Below are 20,185 nucleotides of genomic sequence, written 5' to 3' on the forward strand. Positions count from 1 at the left end.
ATCCTTTATTAAACGGGAGTCATTCCTCTGGTACGTTCTTCTTCTCAGCTGTGAACAGTTGCTACAGACGTCTGTCCCCGAACAGAAGCTGGCAGGTTATAATATTCATACACTATCAAACCGCTGCTTCTAATTACAGCCAGTTTTATGGTCGCAGCAGCAGAGCTGTGACCCCTCGACCGTAACAGAGCTCACTATAACTCAGGGGTGTCCAGCTCCAGGCCTGGAGGGTCCTGCAGGTTTAGATCTGACCCTGGGTCAGCACACCTGAATGTCACAGTTCATTCCCAGGTCTCTGGAGAACTTCAGGACATGTTCAGGTCATTTAGCCATTTAAATCAGCTGTGATGGATCGAGGACACGTCTGCAGGCCCCCCAGGCCTGGAGCTGGACACCTCTGGTGTAACTACTGATATTGTCACCCACTCCCACTCAGTCTGATTTAAACTTCATCATCACTCACGATGCAACTGGAAACCTGCACCTCCCAACACGTGCAACCACACGCAGCCCGCAACGCCTGAAAGGCGTGGAAGGTCCTACAGGTCATAGATTTCCCACAGTGGAGCAACTCCCCACCAGCTGTGATCATAGCTTTGAGTCTGTCTTCACGTGTCCCAGCACCAAACACACTTATTCACATCACCAACACGGTGCAGCGTGGACCATCGACGAGTGGCACGCACATCCACGCACCGTTTCTGCTCTGGCAGCTCCGTATGCTCCGCCCCTCCTCCGCACACGCCCACATCAAAGTGCAACCTGAACTGTTGCTATTCTCATCCCACCTTCACACACGTATCCTGTTTCTGCAGACCTTCCTTTGTCGTTCTGTCCCTCCACCTCTGCAGAGGCTCCACCCTAAAACCTTTGACTGTAGACCTCAGCACGTCTCGTGTGCCCAGCACTTTCACAAGCGTCTGTGTCCCTGCAGAGCACCGCTCTTCTCCTAGCTCCCATCCTGCGTTTTCTCCATAGACCATAGGTGTCCAACTCTGGCCCGCGGGCCAAATTTGGCCCGCAAAGCCATAACCAATTACTATCAGAGCTGGCCTGCTGGTATCATACAGCTAATATATATATAGTTTAGTATTAAGCTTTGCTTGTTCCATATTCAGTTTTCCAGCACAACGTGTTTGAGTCCATAAGAAAAGATTCATTCTTATATCTGGAGGAATAAATATATTTAATAAATATTAATGTTAGCCCGCGACTTTGTTCCAGTGTTGAATTTTGGCCCACTGTGTGTTTGAGTTTGACACCCCTGCTGTAGACGGTGCAGTTCCTGTACTCCATCAACACCCAAGCAAACGGCTCTGCTGTTTCTTGGTGCTTCCTCCATCTCCAGTGTCACCACAGATGCTGGCTGACCGCCCTCCATCAGCGACATGTAGCCGCTGCTGCTGAGCTCTTTATAGATGAGCTCTATGACAGAGGTGCTGTCACCGCCATCTATGGGACGAGGTCCCGAAATAAAGGAATGAATCACGTCCGCAAGATGAAATGTGAAAGACGGAGGTGAAAGTGTGAAAAACCAAACGATTAAATGTACAAACAAACAAACAGGTTCATGTCAAATCTGTGATAACGACAAACAACACGACGCTTTGAATTGTGTAGTTTTATTGCTGTTGTGAGGCTGCAGAGCTGCCAGCAGCAGCTCTCAGCAGGCAGCGCGATGCGCGGCTTTAACGCTGCTGTCAGGGAGCGCTGGCGTTCATCTTCTCCTGGCAGCCGTCCCAGAAGCTCTGAAGTCTGTTGTCTTTGTTGCTGCAGAAGTCGGTGAAGTCTCTGAGCAGCCGGTCCGCCAGCCGCTCGTCGCCCAGCACTCCGGTTCTCCACGCTTTGGTCAGCATGGTGTTGTAGGCCCAGTAGTAGCCCACCCTCTCCTCCCCTCCGAACGGGCCCTGGCTGTTGGAGGTGGTGGAGTTTCTACGGCGGCGCTGCTGCCCGCTCGAATACTTCCTCTTAGCGTACGGCAGCTGCAGGAACACGGTGCCTGAAACGAGGCGGTGAAACTGGTCAGCTTCCCACAAACACAGTGGGTGTCTGTGCTGTGACGGGACTAACCTGTGACGTGGATGTACTGAGGCTTGTTGTCAGACGGGAAATTAAAGGTGGAAGCAGAAAACTTGTCATGCACGAAGCCAAACCTGGTAGAAAGAGTACAGTGTTCACACAAACGTGAAGCATGATGGAGAACGTTAAGCTGAAAATCCTAAACTCAGTCTGACTTCAGGAAACGTAGAACGACACGATGAGCGCTGGCTTCACGCTGCCACAGAGCACAAACCTCACAGGAAAGTAACATGAAGCAAGCGCCTCTTTCTTCCACACAGCTTCTGATCGTTTCATCTCCTGCCCATCACATGTTGGTGTTTACTCGAGTCTGTCCGTTTAGATTCACGGCTGTTATAAGTAACCATGTTTAGAGTTAGCAGCTAAAGCTAATCGGCTTGTATCCAACGTCAAGTTGGCGCAACAGGGTCAGCCAAGGTTTACAAGTGAGATTCAAACACGATAAAGCCGTAGGTCGATAGAATAACAGGAAGTCAAAGAAACACTGAAATGGCTGAAAGAGCAGAACATTCATGAATCTAACGCTGTGGAGTGTTCCTAACAGATCAAAACGAGAAGCAACAGAAGAGTGATGCAGGGCCTCAAGAGGCAGAAACGTCACACTTTCTTTACATTTTAGCCCTGCAGCAGCTAACGCAGCGCTCCATGTGTAACTGACAGCACAGTGCAGACAGCGACTACAACCTGTAGAGGACGGCCTCCTGAAAGAGCTGCATCCTGTCCCAGTACGTCTCCGGTTCAAACCCTGTGTGATGACAGGACACATGTTGTCACTGAGCCACATGGACGCACACGAAAGACTCGTTCAGAGAGGCGGGAACCTTCAAAAAGGTTGTCGCTGCCATTCTTCAGCAGGCAGTGGACGTTCAGAGGAATGAAGAGCTGCGCTCTCAGCGGGTCTCCGTACAGGCAGGACGTCAGCGCGAAGGGAACTTCCAGCACCGGCACCAACAGGAAACCACAGGACGCCGCCTTCCTGTGCCAGCCTTGGACCTGATGGACAGTGACCGTTAAAACCTGTGAATCAGACACTTCCTCTGGGCTCATGTAAAGATTATGGCTGCCTGACGGCTCTTATTTTTCACACTCTCAAAGCACAGCAGTAAATCTGTCACACCGTCACTGTGCTCCAGTGCAGCGGGCGTGTTTGTAGCTGTTCTCTGTGGAGCTCAAACGTACGACCTGCAGCTGTTGTGACGGAGGTCCACAGCGTCACTGTGCACAGCCACACAAACGATTCACTTTACTCGGCCTGTCTCCCCCCGGTGTGGTTCATTCATCACATAATGACACAGTGACACTCCCACAGACAGTGTCTGTGCTCTCACAGCATTCATGTTTCTATTCTGCTACAGCAGCACATGTACATACTGCACGTATACTCTGTGCACACCATGCATCAAACAGAGCTGAGCTGCAGTTTGGACGTTAGAGGGATGCAGCGCTGCTTTGAACCAGGACACGTGCTTACCATTTCAAAGAGCACTGCAGCAGTGACGGCCATCCAGTGCAGCTTGATCTCAAAGGCAGCGTTGAGGGAGAAGTTGCCGTGGTAATAACAGCTGCACCACTCAGTTCGGTCACTGCGGTTGTTGACGTCCACGTCTAGAGTGACCGTCTTCTGCTCTGGAACTGTAGCAGCTACAGGACACGTGGACAAGGGTGGGAAAACAGGAAGACGGGAGACAAAGCAGCAAAGAAAAGGAGAGGCTGAGGCATGATGAAGAGCACAGCTGCTGACGGCTTCATGGACGACCCTCCAAGGTTGGATCGACACTGACTGACACTGTTTTCTAGATTACACACCTGCTTTGAATAAGTATTCATACACAGTCTGGTGTGTGAGCCAGCACTTATTACCAACTAATGTGTCGATATACTATTTTTGTTTCTTAATTCTGAATATTTATATGCAAGCCTGAAGCTCCAGATGTGGACCGTTTAGTGCACATGGCTGCACAGATACAGGAACCTCTGCAAACTGGCACCAGCTTTATCGCTGTGCTAACATTCATGTTTCCAGGTACGGGCGCATTATTCCAGCTCCTGGATGCAAAGTTTAAGCCAGTCCAGCTGCAAAACAGCAATGTTTTAACAAATGATGCATTTAATGGCTGCAGGAAGCAAGAAACAAGCATGAGTGCAGGCAGCAGAGGGACAGGTGAGGACAACGCACACCACAGCACTAGTAACCCACAGCCACTGACACCACAGCGTGCACCGAGACTCCACACCACCAGTGCAACTACTGCTGCTTATGCACTAACCACACAGCATGCACTGAGGGGGCTATTTGATCACATGGATACTATTAGAACTACAGGTAGTGTGCATGCACTGCAGAACACAACGCCAGCTGTCCCGTGCAGATCTGCAGGCGCCCGTGAGGCCAGCTGAGCCCTGCATCTGTGTCAGTGACGGCGCAGGGGGAGGACGATGTCAGGGACAAACACGAATGATGGTAAACGAGGTTTGGATGTTACGTCTGTGGGTTTTACATGTAGGCTCGTCGTTTTCAGTTTGGGGTGCAGCACAGCATCGTCTGTTAATCTACGAAAACTGCAAATACATGCAAAGAAGAAGCAGAAGCACACTGTGCATCAGGGCCACTGACTGCAGTCACACATCGATTCACTGCTGTGCTACAGTTGTCTGTGTGTGTGAGGACTGCTGCTACAAAAACCGAAGGAACAAAGGAAATGTGTACAAACTGAAAACCACGAGTGTTGATGCATCCAAGGCCAACAGCTGGAGGGTGCAGAGTTGAGCAGATGTTGGCCGTGATGCTACAGCCATAATCCAATCCTAAATAACTATCAGAGGCTACAGGCACTCAGGATTTCCCCTTTGGCTTGTGCAGCACTGGACCAACATCCCCAAACAAATGCAGCCCGTTCACCTTTGGTGACACGCTGGGCTCAGCCGGCCCCCTGAGGCAGGCTGCAGTACGATCTGCATCAGACTGCATTAGACGGTGTGGGTCGGGCTGGGTGTACCTAGCAGTGCAGCGGCCTGGCTGCGTCCTCCAAAGCTGCGGCTGAAGGAGCTGTGCCTACTTGCGTAGGAAGCTGGTCGGCTGGGCAGCCAGGGCAGGAGGAAGGCCGGGAGGTCGCAGGGGCGCCGCTCCTCCAGCACGAAGGCCACCTCGAACCACTTTCTTTGGAACAGGGAAAAATCCTCTAGTGCTGCAGTGGACCAGCCCCCGCCTGCAGCGGTGGAGAGCAGGGGGGTGGCGCCTACAGGGGAAACGGCTGTATGAGAATAACCACACGTTTAAAATGTATTCACCGAGTAAAAGGATGTTTGTCCGCGTGCCTGTTCACTCACCGTCCTTCTCTCCCACTATCCTGTAGAAGTAGAAGCCGTAGACAAAGGTGCGCATGGCTTCCCCCGAGGCGTGCGTCACCAAACCTTCATCCAACATTTTCTACATAGAAGTCAGTTTATGGTTACTACAGTCATAGATGACATGGACAGAGGAGAGTGGCTGCAAGCCGAGCCCTCATAATGTCCTCCAGATTCCTCACAGCTGTGGCCCTCAGGGGTCACCCTCACCACAAAACTGACCTTTGCATTTTAGGGCCACAGACCTTGTTTACATAAAGTATCGTCTGTTTTTGAGCGAAAATAAAACGAGACAAGAAAATGTTCAGATTATTTTGACTGTCTGATGAACCACAGAGTGCTGTGTGTTGAACTCCAGTCAGAAAGGTTTCTTTGAAGCATTTATCAAAGTTAAATGGCAGCACATAATCACAGCTGTGGCCCTCAGGGGTCAAACTTGTCCTCATCTGGTTTGATTGATGCTTAATTAATATGAGGTGGATTTTCCCCCACTTTTAATTAAAACTTAATTCAAACATTTTGACACTATTTTTATTGCATTTCAAATCGAAGTCTGATAAAATTTATACCAAATGTTTCTTTGTTTTTGGGTAAAAAAATAAATTAAATGATCAGTTATTGTGATTATTGCTTCACAGCCAGAGTCGGCTGCTTTGACAGATGATCACAGACGGGTTTATGTCAAAGTTCATTTAGAAAGCTGTTTTTAAACTACTTCTAATCACATCTGTTGTCCTCTGGGCTCAAAAAGGCTCCGTTTGCTTTGACTGTTTATAAAGCAACAAGTATAAAATATCATCCATCTCTGTTTCAAGGTTTTATTCAACTTTATTCCAACTCATTACCTGATGATCTTCTATTGTGTCTTCATCATGAAATGATATCACTTTTGTGCTTCTATGATAAATCTTGTGTCAGCATGAAAACTTCCCTGCCAGACTCAGGATGTCATAAACTGGCCGTAGCGACTCTGCTGGATGCACGGCAGTAAGAATCAACACACCCACACACAGCAAAAGTATTCGGCCCCTTGAACTTTCCCACATTTTGTCACATTACAGCCACAAACATGAATCAATGTTATTGGACTTCCAGGTGAAAGACCAACACAAAGTGGTGCACACGTGAGAAGTGGAACCAAAATCAGACATGATTCCAAACATGTGTTACAGATAAATAACTGCAAAGTGGGGTGTGCGTAATTATTCAGCCCCTTTGGTCTGAGTGCAGTCAGTTGCACATAGACGTTGCCTGATGAGTGCTAATGACTAAATAGATGCACCTGTGTGTGATCTAATGTCAGTACAAATACAGCTGCTCTGTGACGGCCTCAGAGGTTGTCTAAGAGAATATTGGGAGCAACAACACCATGAAGTCCAAAGAACACAGCAGACAGGTCAGGGATAAAGTTACTTGAGAAATTTAAAGCAGGCTTAGGCTACACAAAGATTTCCCAAGCCTTGAACATCCCACGGAGCACTGTTCAAGCCATCATTCAGAAATGGAAGGAGTATGGCACAACTGTAAACCTACCAAGACAAGGCCGTCCACCTAAACTCACAGGCCGAACAAGGAGAGCGCTGATCAGAAATGCAGCCAAGAGGCCCATGGTGACTCTGGACGAGCTGCAGAGATCTACAGCTCAGGTGGGGGAATCTGTCCATAGGACAACTATTAGTCGTGCACTGCACAAAGTTGGCCTTTATGGAAGAGTGGCAAGAAGAAAGCCATTGTTAACAGAAAACCATAAGAAGTCTCTCGTTGTCCCTCCTTGTTTGCCATCGAGTTGGCTGTAGAGCAGGTCATCTGCTAATTGGATGGTTGTTGGTTCAATCTCTGTGTGCTCTAGTCTGGAGTTCTTACCAAGGTGTCCTTGGGCAAGTTACTGAACCCCAACTTGGTCTCTGATGCATCCATTGGCATGTGAACGTTAAAAAGCAGAATACAAGCAGAATACACTGTGTATAATGCTTTCAGTACTCGAGTAGAAAAGCCACTGAAGGAGTATGGGACCTGGCGGACACACTTTTCTCCTCTCCCTTATCTTCCCTGCTTATGTCCTTGTCTAGTCTGTGTTTTTTTGTATTTTCCCTGGAACACTCTCTCACAGTCTGTTCTCTAAAACCTAAAAGAGGAATTATGGATTGATCAACTGGTCCCTAAATGCAACTGACACCCCTTTCTCAACGAGAAGTTCTGGGCTCGGGTGAGCCTGAGTGCTGAAGATATCTACCTATTCGTGAACCATGGTAACAGGGTTCTGTGATCGGAGCTGGCTTGGCCCTGACTTATCGAAGAATTAAGAAAGCGGAACCGGCTGTTCAAACCCCCACAAGGCTGCCCGCTGGGATTGGAACGATGGGAGAGGCTCAGAATAAGATCTCTGACTGCAGACTGGATACATCTCGGAAGGGCTAGCTCGGAATAACATCTCTGGGCCAAATTGGATGACATCTCGGGGAGGCACACTGCCGTGAGTTCTCAGAATCGGCTCCTTGAGCACAAGAAATGACAACATCACAGAACGCAAGTATGGCGAAGCTCGCGGCTCTCCAACGGGAGATTGAGAGACCAGTGTTGGACTGTAGAACTGCTTTGAAATTCATATGAGCTGTTCGCACTAAAGTAAAAACCACCATCACTTCATGCGGATACCCTTTGGCGCCAGCTGCGTCTCAAGGCTGGAGCTGAACAACAACACCCTGATAACGACTGTGTTTAGTCTGTTCCTTCCCATTCCATGCAAGGCCACCTGGGTTGGCTGGATTAGACTGTTTACTTAGCCTGGCAGGGCGAAGGACACTGTCTCAGCTGAACTACTGGACACGCACACACATACATATACTGATACTGATAAGCACTCACTGACGCATCACCCTCCCTACCCCGGATCCAACGCCACCTCCAACGCTTACCTCCCCTCTGATGTGGACATCGGGTCAGCTGGAGGCGCAGTCGAAGATTGCAGCGGTCCCAGATCAGATGTACACACTGGAACTCTTTCCCATGTTGCTGTCTGTGTTTATTGTGCTATAGTGTGTTGATATCTGTGCATTCCTGTATTATCCTTCTGTCTTACACATTTCAATGTTTTTTTCCTGGCCTGACCTGTCTCCCCAATGTGATGTTTGCATTGGATGTACAGTCGGCAAGGTCTGTCATCTCGGCTGTGGGCAAAAGACCTGCAGCTGACAAATAAAGGCCATCTCATCATCATCATCATCTCTTTCTTGATCTTCATCATAACTGAAGTGGAAGATGTGTAGTCCTCTGACACATCTTCTATTTCACTTCATAGCCTTCTTCCACTCCTGTGAGTGGGTGATGTGGGGGCTTCTTCAGAGAAAGGGTAGCATGTGCTCTAAATATTGGCAACATTTTCTTTATCTTCTAACTCTGGATCTTCCTGATCATTGATTCTTCTTCATTATACTAGAGGACAATATGTGCTTTGTTCTGCTGCTCATCATTTTCCACAACATGGTAATTTTTTTCCTTTTCATACTTTCTGTGTATGCATCACTGTAGGGTCGACCTTACAACATGAAGCACCTCGAGGCGACTGTTGTTGTGATTTGGCGCTGTGTAAACAAATTGTGTTGTTGGTAAGTGGCCTGTATTTGTATAGCGCTTTACTAGTCCCAACTCTTGAGCCACGATCTTGTTGTTGTTCTTGTTACACATCAGTGATCAAAGATGTGTGAAAGCAGTTTGGTGTGACAATGTGGCCATTTGCAACACATTTGCAACACATTTGCAACACATTTGCAACACATTTGCAACACTTTGGGGTCGTTTTTGACCCCTGAGGACAGCAGGTGTTAGTAAATCCAATAACAACCCCATTAATAAATCAAATTACTTAAAACTTATTCCGATCATGTATAGCATAGTACTGAATAACTCCTGTTATCTTCAGACCATTTGATGAATAAAAAACACATTTTTGATGAAAAAGATTTCTTTTCGGGTCAAAAATGACTCGAGGACAACACAAGGGTTCAAGCAGCAGCTTAGATCTGCCGTGCTCGTCTTCACAGCCTGGCTGAGCTAACACGGCGGGGCCGTCCTTCCTGGTGCGGCGCAGATCCTCCATTAACAAACAGCTTTGCTACATCGTATCTGACTACTGGAGCCACATGCAGGCTGCAAACTAACGGCGTGGCCTACACTGCAGTTATGATAACCATATCCAACTTCTTAATAGCACTGAACTTACTTGTCAGGTTCTCATGTTGTTGCTAAGGATTGTCTTATTGCACTGGAGTCACACTGGGTTAAATATTTACACTTGGGTTTTAAGGGGTATTTATTATTTTCTTCATTATTTTATTTACGGGTTGTACGGAAGCCCCAAATGCAATTTCATTGTTCTCTGACAATGACAATAAATACTAAATACTCACACTCTAATCAGCAGCAACAAACATCCTCCATCTCGTCACATTGAATCAAAGTTGGCACCAGGAAGTCCTACCTGCATGATATCCACCGCCATCCCCTGTGTGGCCACACCCTCCACGTTAGTGACCAGCCAATGAACCACTTCTGCGCTGATAAAGCAGTTGAGCGGCAGGCCCTTCTGCTCTGGGAGAAGCTGTACGCCCGTCCTGTAATGCAACCACACAGACAAATCACTGCAGAGAGTAATAGAGCAGGGCGATATGACCAAAAATACTCATCACCATATACATTTGAAAATTTGCAATAACCATATAATTGAAATTGACCCTAGACAAAATACTTTACAACTCCACAACTTTATTAGTGCAAAAACCCCATCAATGTATTTTCACTTAAACAAGCAGCTGTTTTTTATTTATGCATTAAAGTTATATAAACTTTAACAGTGCAAACTCCTCGCTGACAGTTTAACCAAAAGGCATTTCCAGTGGAAACTGGCCGACACATCCTCAGCATAACCATGTATAATATCCACAAAACTTAAAAAGAGGTTATACACACACAGTACGGTAACATTATGTTGAAGCACAGTACGTATCACTCCGCGAGGCTCCGCCTACGATAGCCGTAATGCTCCAACAATCCATCAAGCGGTGCGGCTTCGTAGCTTAGCAAAGTCGTACTGAAACATTTGACAGATTTTCGAGCGCCGTGCACATAAAATCGTTTCGAGGTCAGTAAACACAACCAGAGTTCATACATAAGGCACACGGGATTATAAGGGGCTCTGTCGACTTTCAGAAAAATCAAAGGATTGATTTTAAGTGTGCCGTATTTTCCAAACAACACGGTAATAACGACGGCCCGCTAGCATGCGCTACCAAAAATAGTGCTTTGTTGTGTATCTGACGGACGAAAGCTAAACCAGTTCCACACCACTGAAGCTGCAGCATTTTTACAAACCAGTTCTGGTTCATCCGTTTCATTCAACGATCCGCTTTCACTCTTCTCATTCTGCGTCGCCGCCATGATTTTTCCGCCATGTGCGTATGTAAACAAAGGCACTGTGCGTTTTACCCATATTCTATCGCCATCATTTTCTTATCGTTGCCCAACATTACACCGGTATTACCGTGAACGGTATGATATGGCCCCGCCCTAGACTGAAACAAAGTGGCACTTTTCATTTGGAAGTTCAGATTGTTAGAAATGTTCTTCTTATCTCACCTGCAGATATCCAGCGACCACACGAACCCTGAAGTATGTTTTTATCTGAGCACGTTAGTTTTGGCCATTCCTGCTGGCAGTGGCCCACGGGGAGACACACGTGCTAACGTTTCATAGATTTTCCTCCGTTATCGTACCGACTCATTGGTCCCAAACAAGCAGGAGACATTAAAAAGGAATCTTACGTGGGATGTTTGATCGCTTCCAGGATCTCCATGAGTGTGGAGGAAGAGGACAGAGAGAGGACTCCTGCTGCAGACTGCCCACTGTGAACACATCAGTGAGTGGAATTAGCAGCTCCGTGCACTGAAGTCACGATACAAAATAACGTGGGCGTTTCCTCTACACGAGGCGCTAAAAGCAACGGTCTCAGTTTAACCACATTCTACAAACTGTTTTTCTGACAAGTGTTGACCTCATGAAAACTTGGATGAGCTTAATGTTTCTAAAGTATCCGAGTACATAAAAGAGCAGGTCACCTGACGTCGGTGCTGCAGGCTGCAGCTTCTCCTGTAGGCTGCGCTGCGGCTCCGGGCTGAACTCCTCTGTCTGCAGCCTCGCTCGTCTCAGCCGCCAGCTACAGTCGCACACGTCACAAAGGTTTCCCACATTACACACTGTTCGTCACTCTGGTGGTATGTGCACATGCCGACGGTGTCAGCCACACCGACACAAAGGACGCGTGTGGGTCTGCACAGCAATGAGCCGTTTAGCACAAAGTCATCTGTTCCCACAGAGACAGGATGTCATTCCCAGTGTGCTTCATGGCTGATGGAAAGCTACCTTTGTGTTCAGGTGCTGAGACAGCAGCTCACAGGAGCTGTGCTTGGAGGCAACGCTGCAGATAATAATGTTTTAGTTGCCTCATCCCAAGCTGTGGCCTAAATGACAGTTTTCTGCTTTCCTCAGCTGGAAAACAAGAGTTAAGATGAAACTTTGATACAAGCTCGGCTAAAATGTAGTTTTGTTTTTTTAAATGTCAAATATTGGAAAACAACACAAACCTTTTTTCTAACAGCCAATGGCTCAGCATGTTTGTGCTCTCGGCTCACGGTGAACATGAATAAAAACATCAAACAAAAACGGAGATTTCTACTGGGCTGTCAACGTTAACGTGTTAGCACGTGTTAGCACGTGTTAGCACGTGTTAGCACGTGTTAGCACGTGTTAGCACGTGTTAGCACGTGTTAGCCCGTCTGCAGCGGAGTGGACGCACTTCATACAAACTGCCTGAGACTCTGACAGACGCATTGCAGGGATTTTGGGTCGTTCTGCGCTGCAGACGGTTCATTGTGTTGACAGTTTGAATTGCGTAACCGTGACGACGAACTAACACGTGTTAACACGTTAACAGCCCTAATTTCTACATGTCAATATATGGACCCCAAGTGGCCCCCGGGCCACGAGTTTGACACCCCTGCTCTATAGTTGGTCTCTCTGTGTTTGTACATCATTAATGGAAAGCACCAGCGTAAGGACAATACATGAACAGATGTGGTCAGGTACAACAGACATGTGCACACCATCAAACATCTGCATGTACAGGCACCACGTGAGGAAACAGGACGGGCTGAGAAACTGAATGTTAGTGATGCAGAACCTGCACTGGATTATTACTAATCTGACACTAGATTCAATGCAATAAGCAGCCATAAAACATGCAAACAAACGTGATCCCAGTGCGAGGAGGCCTCAGCAAACATCACTACATGTGAACGAGCACTGCTGCAAAGCATGCTCAGGCAGCGACACAGCAAACGACACACACATGCACACCCAGCAACCCCGATACTAACCTGAGAGTGACAGATGTAGGAGGAACGAGGGCTACGTATAAAATCCAAAATAAAGGCCGCGTCCTGTCAGCATACAGGAAGAACACAAGCCAGGATCAAACACCCAAAGCAACAGGAACCAAACAGATGACGGCAGGAAGCACATGGAAGGAGAGAAAGCAAGAGCTGCACACCAAAGCACCATAAACGCACACGTGTCTGCAGAAGCTCAGCGTGAAGCAAAAGGACGTGTTCTGCCGGGCGCACACATCCTCACCTTGCGGGGGCTGTCTACGTATGTGGGAGCTGCGGTCACACTTGCAGGGTCACCGACGGCTGCTGAGGGCTTCGCCGTCTCCTCCAGTGTCCTGACACGAAGCACAACATTTATAAAGACTGACACGCTGCACAGCAAACCACAGAATAATTACATAAAGTTCTGTGAAGAACCATGAACGTAATACAAGGCTCAGACAGCCACAGGTCCAGGGGACACGCACTTCTGGTTCTGCTCCATCTCCAGCAGGGCTGACAAGGCTGACGTGCCCTTCTTGCCCTGTGGTGGCGCCACGGGCTCAGCGGGGTACGGAGAGAGCGGGCTGGTCACCTGGAGCCCTTTGAGGGGCGCACTCTTCTGCTGCATATCAGATAAGAAAACGATGCGTCAGCGCCAACAACACTGCAGATCAGTGGTTTGTAACGAGCTCCACTTTGATGTGTTTGCAATCAAAATCTCACCCTGATGATCCTGTCAGAGCGGTGCCGGCGCCGAATACGGTTGAGACCCTCCAGGAAACGAATGAAGCCATCCAACAGGACCCAGTCCCCGCTGTTACCCGCTCCAGCACCCGCTCCCTCCCCGTAAACGTCCCAGTGTCCCTCCCCATCCGCCACCCGACGAGCCCCTCCGGCCGGCAGCAGGAGGAAGCGAGTTCTCCAGAACTTGAGCGAGTCAATCAAACTGGGGAGGCAGAGGAAGTGACTGGCGTGTGCATATTACATACACGATGTGGGAAGTTATTCAAATGCTACGGTAACAGGACAGTAACGTCCCGACAGCACTGCTACCTGAAGTCCTCCGAGCCACCAGAGCAGATGTACTGGTCCAGGTAGTTCCACTTGTACTCCTCCAGTCTCTCGTGTCCAAACTCGACCCAGCAGCAAACAAACTGAGCATCAGAGTGCGGAGGACACAGGCTGTAGCTGTACTGGATCTGAGCCGACTCGTACGGGTACCTGAAACACACGAGCTGCTGTTGGTGCCAGCGTGGCGTTCGCGCTAACATGAGAAACGGTTCACGTATGTCTCCACGCGTCACAGCAGCCAACGATTCTACGGCTCGTTCATTCACAACTGCAGACAGAGTGTCCTGGAGTAGAAAAGTAATCCATTACTAGTAAAAGTAATGGATTACTTTTCTACTTAGTAATTCCAAATACTGCTTTAAGCTATCAATCTAGACAAAAGTAAAGTTGGATTTTAGCCAAATAATTATTGTTTTTATCTCATTACTTATTAACAAAAGCTGCTGCTGCCTCCGTCTGTTTCTACACGTCAGTGTGGATCCAGGCACGGGTCCTCAGAGGGGGGCAGGTTAGCACCGGCAGGCCTGCGCAGGACTAAGAGCCCTGCTCTGACAGGACACGCCTGCTGGTTCTCGTGTTGGTGTATTTGGGCCGGGTGCACTCACTTTGGCAGGTAGCGAGTAACCGTTATGATCTTGTCTTTGAGGCAGACTTTGTGGAAGGTGCGGCCCATGCTGAGCCAGTAAACGCTCTCCTCCTCCTCTGTCCGACGCAGAGACACCAGGCCTGAAGACACGAGAAGAATCGGGTCACACGTAGTGACAAACATCTGGCGTTTCTCTTTAAGATGCCACAGCTGGCACACGGACGTCTGTTCTACGGTTATTATGACTGAAGGTTGACAGATAAGCAGCTGCAGCCCAAAGAGAGGACGCGTCGTTTCGTCTTCATCTACAGACCGGCTCTGCACTCAATGTGCAACTGGAAAGAACAGCATCCAACATCATACGTGCACCCACCATACAGTGATTGAAAACAGAGCTCGCACTGTCACATACCTCGAGCCGGCCTTCTTCTAAAAACTGAAAAAACAAAACTTTTAAATTCAATTTTCAGCTGTAAACACAAACAGATACTCTGAAGACTACTACAAAGTACGGCTGCTTTATTTGTTTCTGCTTCCTCTGTGTTTGCTCAGACTAATGATGACGATGTAATAGATTACAAAGAGTTCTTTCACCTCTGGAGTACAGCGGACTGCTGCCGAGGGGCGTGGCCACAGCGGGCTGCTGTTTTCTGTTATTGGGCTGGACGATGATCTGGTAGCCCTGCATCAGCCTCTGACAGATGAACTCCTCAAACACCTGAGATGCACTCATCACGGGAACGTCATCTTCACGCCTGACAGGAGAACAAAGATGGAGGGCGCATCTTGTTTCAGAAATATGATTGTAGACAGGAAACCTCGAAGTTTCTCTTTAACCAGAGAAATGGTACAGCGCTTTACTCCGTCCCTAAGGACCCCAAAGCGCTTCACACTACATCCAGTCATCCACCCATTCACACACACCACTGGTGATGGCAGCTACATGTGGCCACAGCCGCCCTGGGGCGCACTGACAGAGGCGAGGAAGAAAAACTCGGGTCACTCAGTTATTATTTTATACCAACTGTGGTTTACACCCACGCCTGTGTGGACTGGACACTCGTATCAGTGGTAAAAGGACTGATTCTTAGACAGCTTTTCTCCTCTCCCCGAGTACTCCGAGCGCTCTACACACACTCACAGCCAGTCTCCCAAACACTGACTCCAAGCTGAGTCAAACAACATCCACGCTCCGATGGATGCATCGCAGAGCAGCTTGGGGTTAGTATCCTGCCCACATGCAGACTGGAGGACGCAGGGGTGGAAACATCAACCTCCCGATCAGTAGGTGACCTGCTCTACCTCCTGAGCTACAGCCACCCCCACAGCTGGCTGAGCAGCTAACACCGAGACTCCCTGCTCTTTGTTCTTGCAAACACGGACGGGAAAAAGCTGTTAGGAGCGTGAGAGCAGCTGCACTCTCCACAGAGCGTTTGCTCATTATCTCTACTTGAACATCCACCCTGTTAATGACCCAAAGTGTCCTCGAGTACAAGCTGCAAACCAGTGAAGCTGATTCTGACTCGTTCGGGTCATAACCTGAAACCCTCAAACCCCGCCTACAGACGGGGCGGAGCCTACCTGTCCAGGTCGCTGTGCGGCAGCAGATCGTAGCAGCCCTCGGTGTAGTCGTTCTGCAGCGTCTGCCGGTCAGGGAAGTAGTCCGTGGTAAGCGGGAGGCACGCCGGCGTGGTCAGGGACTTCCAGTCCACTCCCACTGTGCAGCAGAAGCTGGGCACTGTGGGGGGTGCAGATAGCAGCAGGCCTTCACACGCGCACACACACACGCACGCACACACAGCAAAACAACAAATCCCCGCAGCACAGACAAATGCAGGTACCCAGAGTGGAGTGGTACAAATGTGGGGGCAAGGATCAGGGAGCGTGGTGGGTGAAGACAGGGAGGAGGTGCGAACGACACAGAGTGGAAAAGAGGGGAAGAAAAAACAAGAGATGTGTTACTCAGTGGCCTGATGCTCCCGAGGGCCTGACGGTGCGCAGCAGCGATCACACATGCAGATTGTGGTCATGTGACGGTCAGGCTGTGATGGCATCGCTCAGAAAGTGAAAAACGTTCTTAGCAAAGGCGTGAAGTTCTCCTTCATGCAAACACAGAGGTGAACAGTGGGTTCACAAGCTCTGCACCGCCATGCAACAACAGCACACTGCAGAGAGCAAGGAGGTCGCGGCGTTCGAAGACGACAGGACGGCGAATTAATTTCAGCTGCGTCATCAGAAAGTGTTGAGAGAAAGCTAGAAAACAGCAGGACGGGGAGAGGGTGACCCGGCGCCACGTGACCTGTGACGTCGTTTATATCTGCCGACCCCGGAGAGACTCGCCGCCAAAGCCCTCGCAGGGAGCTCGGGCTTTAGTGGCAGTTTGGAGATTTCAGATATTTATGATCCCAGAGACTACCTGCAGTTTTCAAACAATTTGTGATACTCATCAACTGGTCCCATTTCATTTCTATAAAGTCAACTGGAACTTACTGGGATCGGCACCAGCGGCAGAGAAGTCCTGAAATGAGCTGCGGTTGGTGAAAGTTCCTGTGGACAAAGACACAGCAGTGTTATCCTGCATGTGCAGACACACAGCACCAGGCTTCACACAGTCACTGAAATGAACTCTGGAAAAAATCAACCACGTGAGATTCAAACGTAAACTACAAACATGGAGGACATGCTGCCAGCAGGCTCTAACGCTTCTGTCTTCACTGCATAGGTGTCAAACTCTGGCCCGCGGGCCAAATTTGGCCCACAGCCTAATTACATTTGGCCCGGAAAGCCATACAGAATTACTATCAGAGCTGGCCTGCCAGTATCATACAGTGCATGTACTGCTAATACTACAACTCCCAGAATGCTCTGTTGGTGTTTTGGCACGTCATTTTGAATTCTGGCCCACTGTGTATTTGAGTTTGACACCCCTGCCTCACTGTGACACGTGACTAAACCTCACATACACCTTTGATCCCAACACGCCGACGCCATGTGACAAACCGTCCCACTGTTACGCGTTGGGCTGAGGACGCTCTGAAACCAAACGGTCAGAATGAATCTGTGATGAAGGTTACGCTCAGCGGGCTCTTAGCTGGACAAACCGCAGCAGCGCTGACGGCTTTTCATAAACAGATGGTGTGAGAAACTCTACAACATGGTTTTAGTCTCAGAACTTTTTCCAAACCAAACCCTCCGGCTCACTGCCACAGATCCTTTCTGCTCGGTCTGGATAAACGCAGCTAGCTCGGGTGACGCGTAACGAGCACTGATAAGCGCTCAGGCTTCAGCAGCTGTATCACCGCTGTTGTTGCTCCCCGGGCTTCCGGTGAACTCCTCCCCTCCTGCAGCGGGATAGAGGCCGTTGTCTCCTGCGTGGCGCGAGGTGCTTCGCCTTAAATGAAAAGGCAGAAAAAGCAGCGATCACTCGGCGTGCAGGGCTTTGTTTATGGAACAAATGTTTGCCCGCTGAGTGTGACTAACCTTCCGGTGGCCTCGTGATAGGCGAGCTCCAGCAGCTCCGCAGAGGTGTGGGCGGGGTCTCTCTGCTGGCTGTCCTGCAGCTCCGCCATGTTCTGCCTGGTCTGATGATGGATCTGGATGGCCTCCCCAGAAGGACCTGTTGAACACTCGTGTGTCTGAGTCTCACTGCATCAGTCGTTGGCCCTTTGCCATTTAGATCATCTACGAAGGTTACGCGGGATAAGAAACATGGCTGACACCTGGGCGTGTGCGGATGCAGCCAGCGCCGACACACTGCCGGCTTTTCCATTTAATACTTTTAACTTTGTACAGAGACTAGCTGGTGTGTCAGAGGCGGCCCAGGCGATTTTGCACCTGGACCTCTGCCACGTGTATGTTTGGGAACTTCTCAAACACAAACTTTACTGGAACATTAAATATCGATAAATAAACGGGATTTCCAGCTCTTTGTAGCACATGCTAAACGAAGCACGAGCTGGACGGTCCGAGGGAGATGTTTTCCTCCCGTTTAAACTTTGCATCACAACCGGTGCTGACACCACGTCAGAGGGGCTCCAGCCTTCATCGCCTCGGCCCCTCATGTGTGGCACCACTACTAAACTTCATACATGAATGTTGGCAGTGCGCCGGGATGAATTCATTCCACACTTTGTGAACCAAAGCGTGTTTCCTGTGTAAAACCTCACCGACAGGAAACGTGTGCATCCAGCGGCGGCGGTTGGACGTGAGCTTCATGGGCATCCTGGATGGGGTGAAGGGATTGATGAGCGCTCTCTGAGGAGCGTAACCTCCCGGCCGGATGTGCAGCGTGGACTCAGCACTTCCCACTGTGAACCTCCCCGGGGCGCTGGAGTCCCGCTGAGACTCCATCATCTTCTCTAAAAGGTCTGAGCGACACGATGAGATTAGAAAAGGAATGCAACAGCGACCCCTGCAGGTGGGGGGACTTTACCTCTGGTGCTGGTGTATCCCAAAGAACTGCTGACTTCATACTGAGCAGCAGGCATCCGGGGTATCAGCAGCATGTTGGACACGGGCCCCAGGCTGTCATCAGAGGCCAGGCTTCGTTGTTCGTCGGGACCTCCTGAGCGAACCGGAGGGGACGCACCTATGCCCGTGCTGACGTCCACCGAGCCCCAGCTCTTCCTCCCACTCTCTTTGTCTCGAGTCATTCTGAAAGATAAGCAGCCGCTACTGCATCACAAAGCTGAGGGGTCATTGACTGCTGTTCTGTGCTAAATACCCGTTACCTCCAAAAGCACCAAAGCAGTCAGCTACCTGAAGTTTGTGCTCCTCTGAATTCGTGAAGGACCTGGAAGTCGGAACACCTGAGCATCGTAGGCGTCGTAGTCCACCTGTATGGGCAGCGCGTTATCACAGTCCTTTGGCACACAGAGAGCTGGAAAAATGACAAAGTCAGCATCGGACTCCTGCTTCACAAACCAGAGGACGCAGAGAGATCGGTGCTCAGCACTTACTGTGCTCTTTGCTGCTCTTGAACTTCTCTGCTTGAAGCTAGAAATATGTTAATGAGACTTTTAACCACGAAACACAATTTTTCAGGCCACCAACAATGCTGTGAGTAACATTATGCCGACGTACCTTATGGCCAGCGAGTTTAATCCGAGGGGTGAAGGAACCACACGAGTTCTGGCTGCTGGAAGTGTAGAAGCTGTGGACGAGGAGCAAAACGGGAATCAATCGCTCGGCTCCACCTCGCCATTGATCGTCATTTCAATTCAGCCGTAGCAGTTTACACAGAGGCTTCTAACGAGCTACAGTTATGCTGCACATCAGGACACAAGCACGCCCAGCTCGGTGTGGACGAGGCCGCGGTCAGGCCGAGGGTACACTCCTCTCAGCCTGTCACTGTGGCCGTGGGAGCAGCCACAGTGTTACTCAGTCTGGAGCCGTTTCACCAAAGACGTGAGATGAAAGTCATCAGGTGACGGCAGCTTCATGCAAACAGTTGTTGGCGATTATGAAAAATATATTCTCTCTTTGGTCGCTAACGAGTCGCTAACGAGTCGCTAACGAGTCGCTAACGAGTCACCCTAACACGCTGAGGCTGAACCTCGTCTTACTGGCTCCAGTCATGAGGACTTGCCTGTGGTTGATCCAGTGAGGAAGGTTGTAGTCGTCACCCACGCCAGAGTCTCCGGGTGGTGTCCTGTTGTGTAGCTGCAGCGGGAGGGACAGAGCA

The 20,185-nt window shown here is 49.4% G+C and overlaps 1 protein-coding gene across 1 annotated transcript in view; it reads right to left on the reverse strand.

The window, feature by feature from the left end:
* Positions 1–1,606: 1,606 nt before the first annotated feature.
* The window catches only part of depdc5 (DEP domain containing 5, GATOR1 subcomplex subunit), a gene marked incomplete at its 5' end in the record, with an annotated part of 26,570 nt that continues 7,991 nt past the window's right edge, over positions 1,607–20,185 (reverse strand). The window contains 27 exon segments of the mRNA XM_014330418.1: positions 1,607–1,999; positions 2,071–2,153; positions 2,764–2,824; positions 2,901–3,072; positions 3,551–3,720; positions 5,076–5,315; positions 5,407–5,506; positions 9,902–10,034; positions 11,241–11,321; positions 11,535–11,632; positions 12,852–12,914; positions 13,108–13,198; positions 13,331–13,467; positions 13,569–13,791; positions 13,899–14,066; positions 14,522–14,642; positions 15,097–15,257; positions 16,084–16,267; positions 16,993–17,049; positions 17,802–17,893; positions 17,983–18,118; positions 18,669–18,869; positions 18,935–19,155; positions 19,261–19,381; positions 19,461–19,497; positions 19,585–19,654; positions 20,090–20,163. Coding sequence (XP_014185904.1) covers positions 1,701–1,999; positions 2,071–2,153; positions 2,764–2,824; positions 2,901–3,072; positions 3,551–3,720; positions 5,076–5,315; positions 5,407–5,506; positions 9,902–10,034; positions 11,241–11,321; positions 11,535–11,632; positions 12,852–12,914; positions 13,108–13,198; positions 13,331–13,467; positions 13,569–13,791; positions 13,899–14,066; positions 14,522–14,642; positions 15,097–15,257; positions 16,084–16,267; positions 16,993–17,049; positions 17,802–17,893; positions 17,983–18,118; positions 18,669–18,869; positions 18,935–19,155; positions 19,261–19,381; positions 19,461–19,497; positions 19,585–19,654; positions 20,090–20,163 — 3,594 coding nt within the window.

Source organism: Haplochromis burtoni, unplaced genomic scaffold (assembly GCF_018398535.1).
Source record: "Haplochromis burtoni strain Fernald_Lab_line unplaced genomic scaffold, NCSU_Asbu1 Contig_794, whole genome shotgun sequence".
NCBI lineage: Eukaryota > Metazoa > Chordata > Actinopteri > Cichliformes > Cichlidae > Haplochromis > Haplochromis burtoni.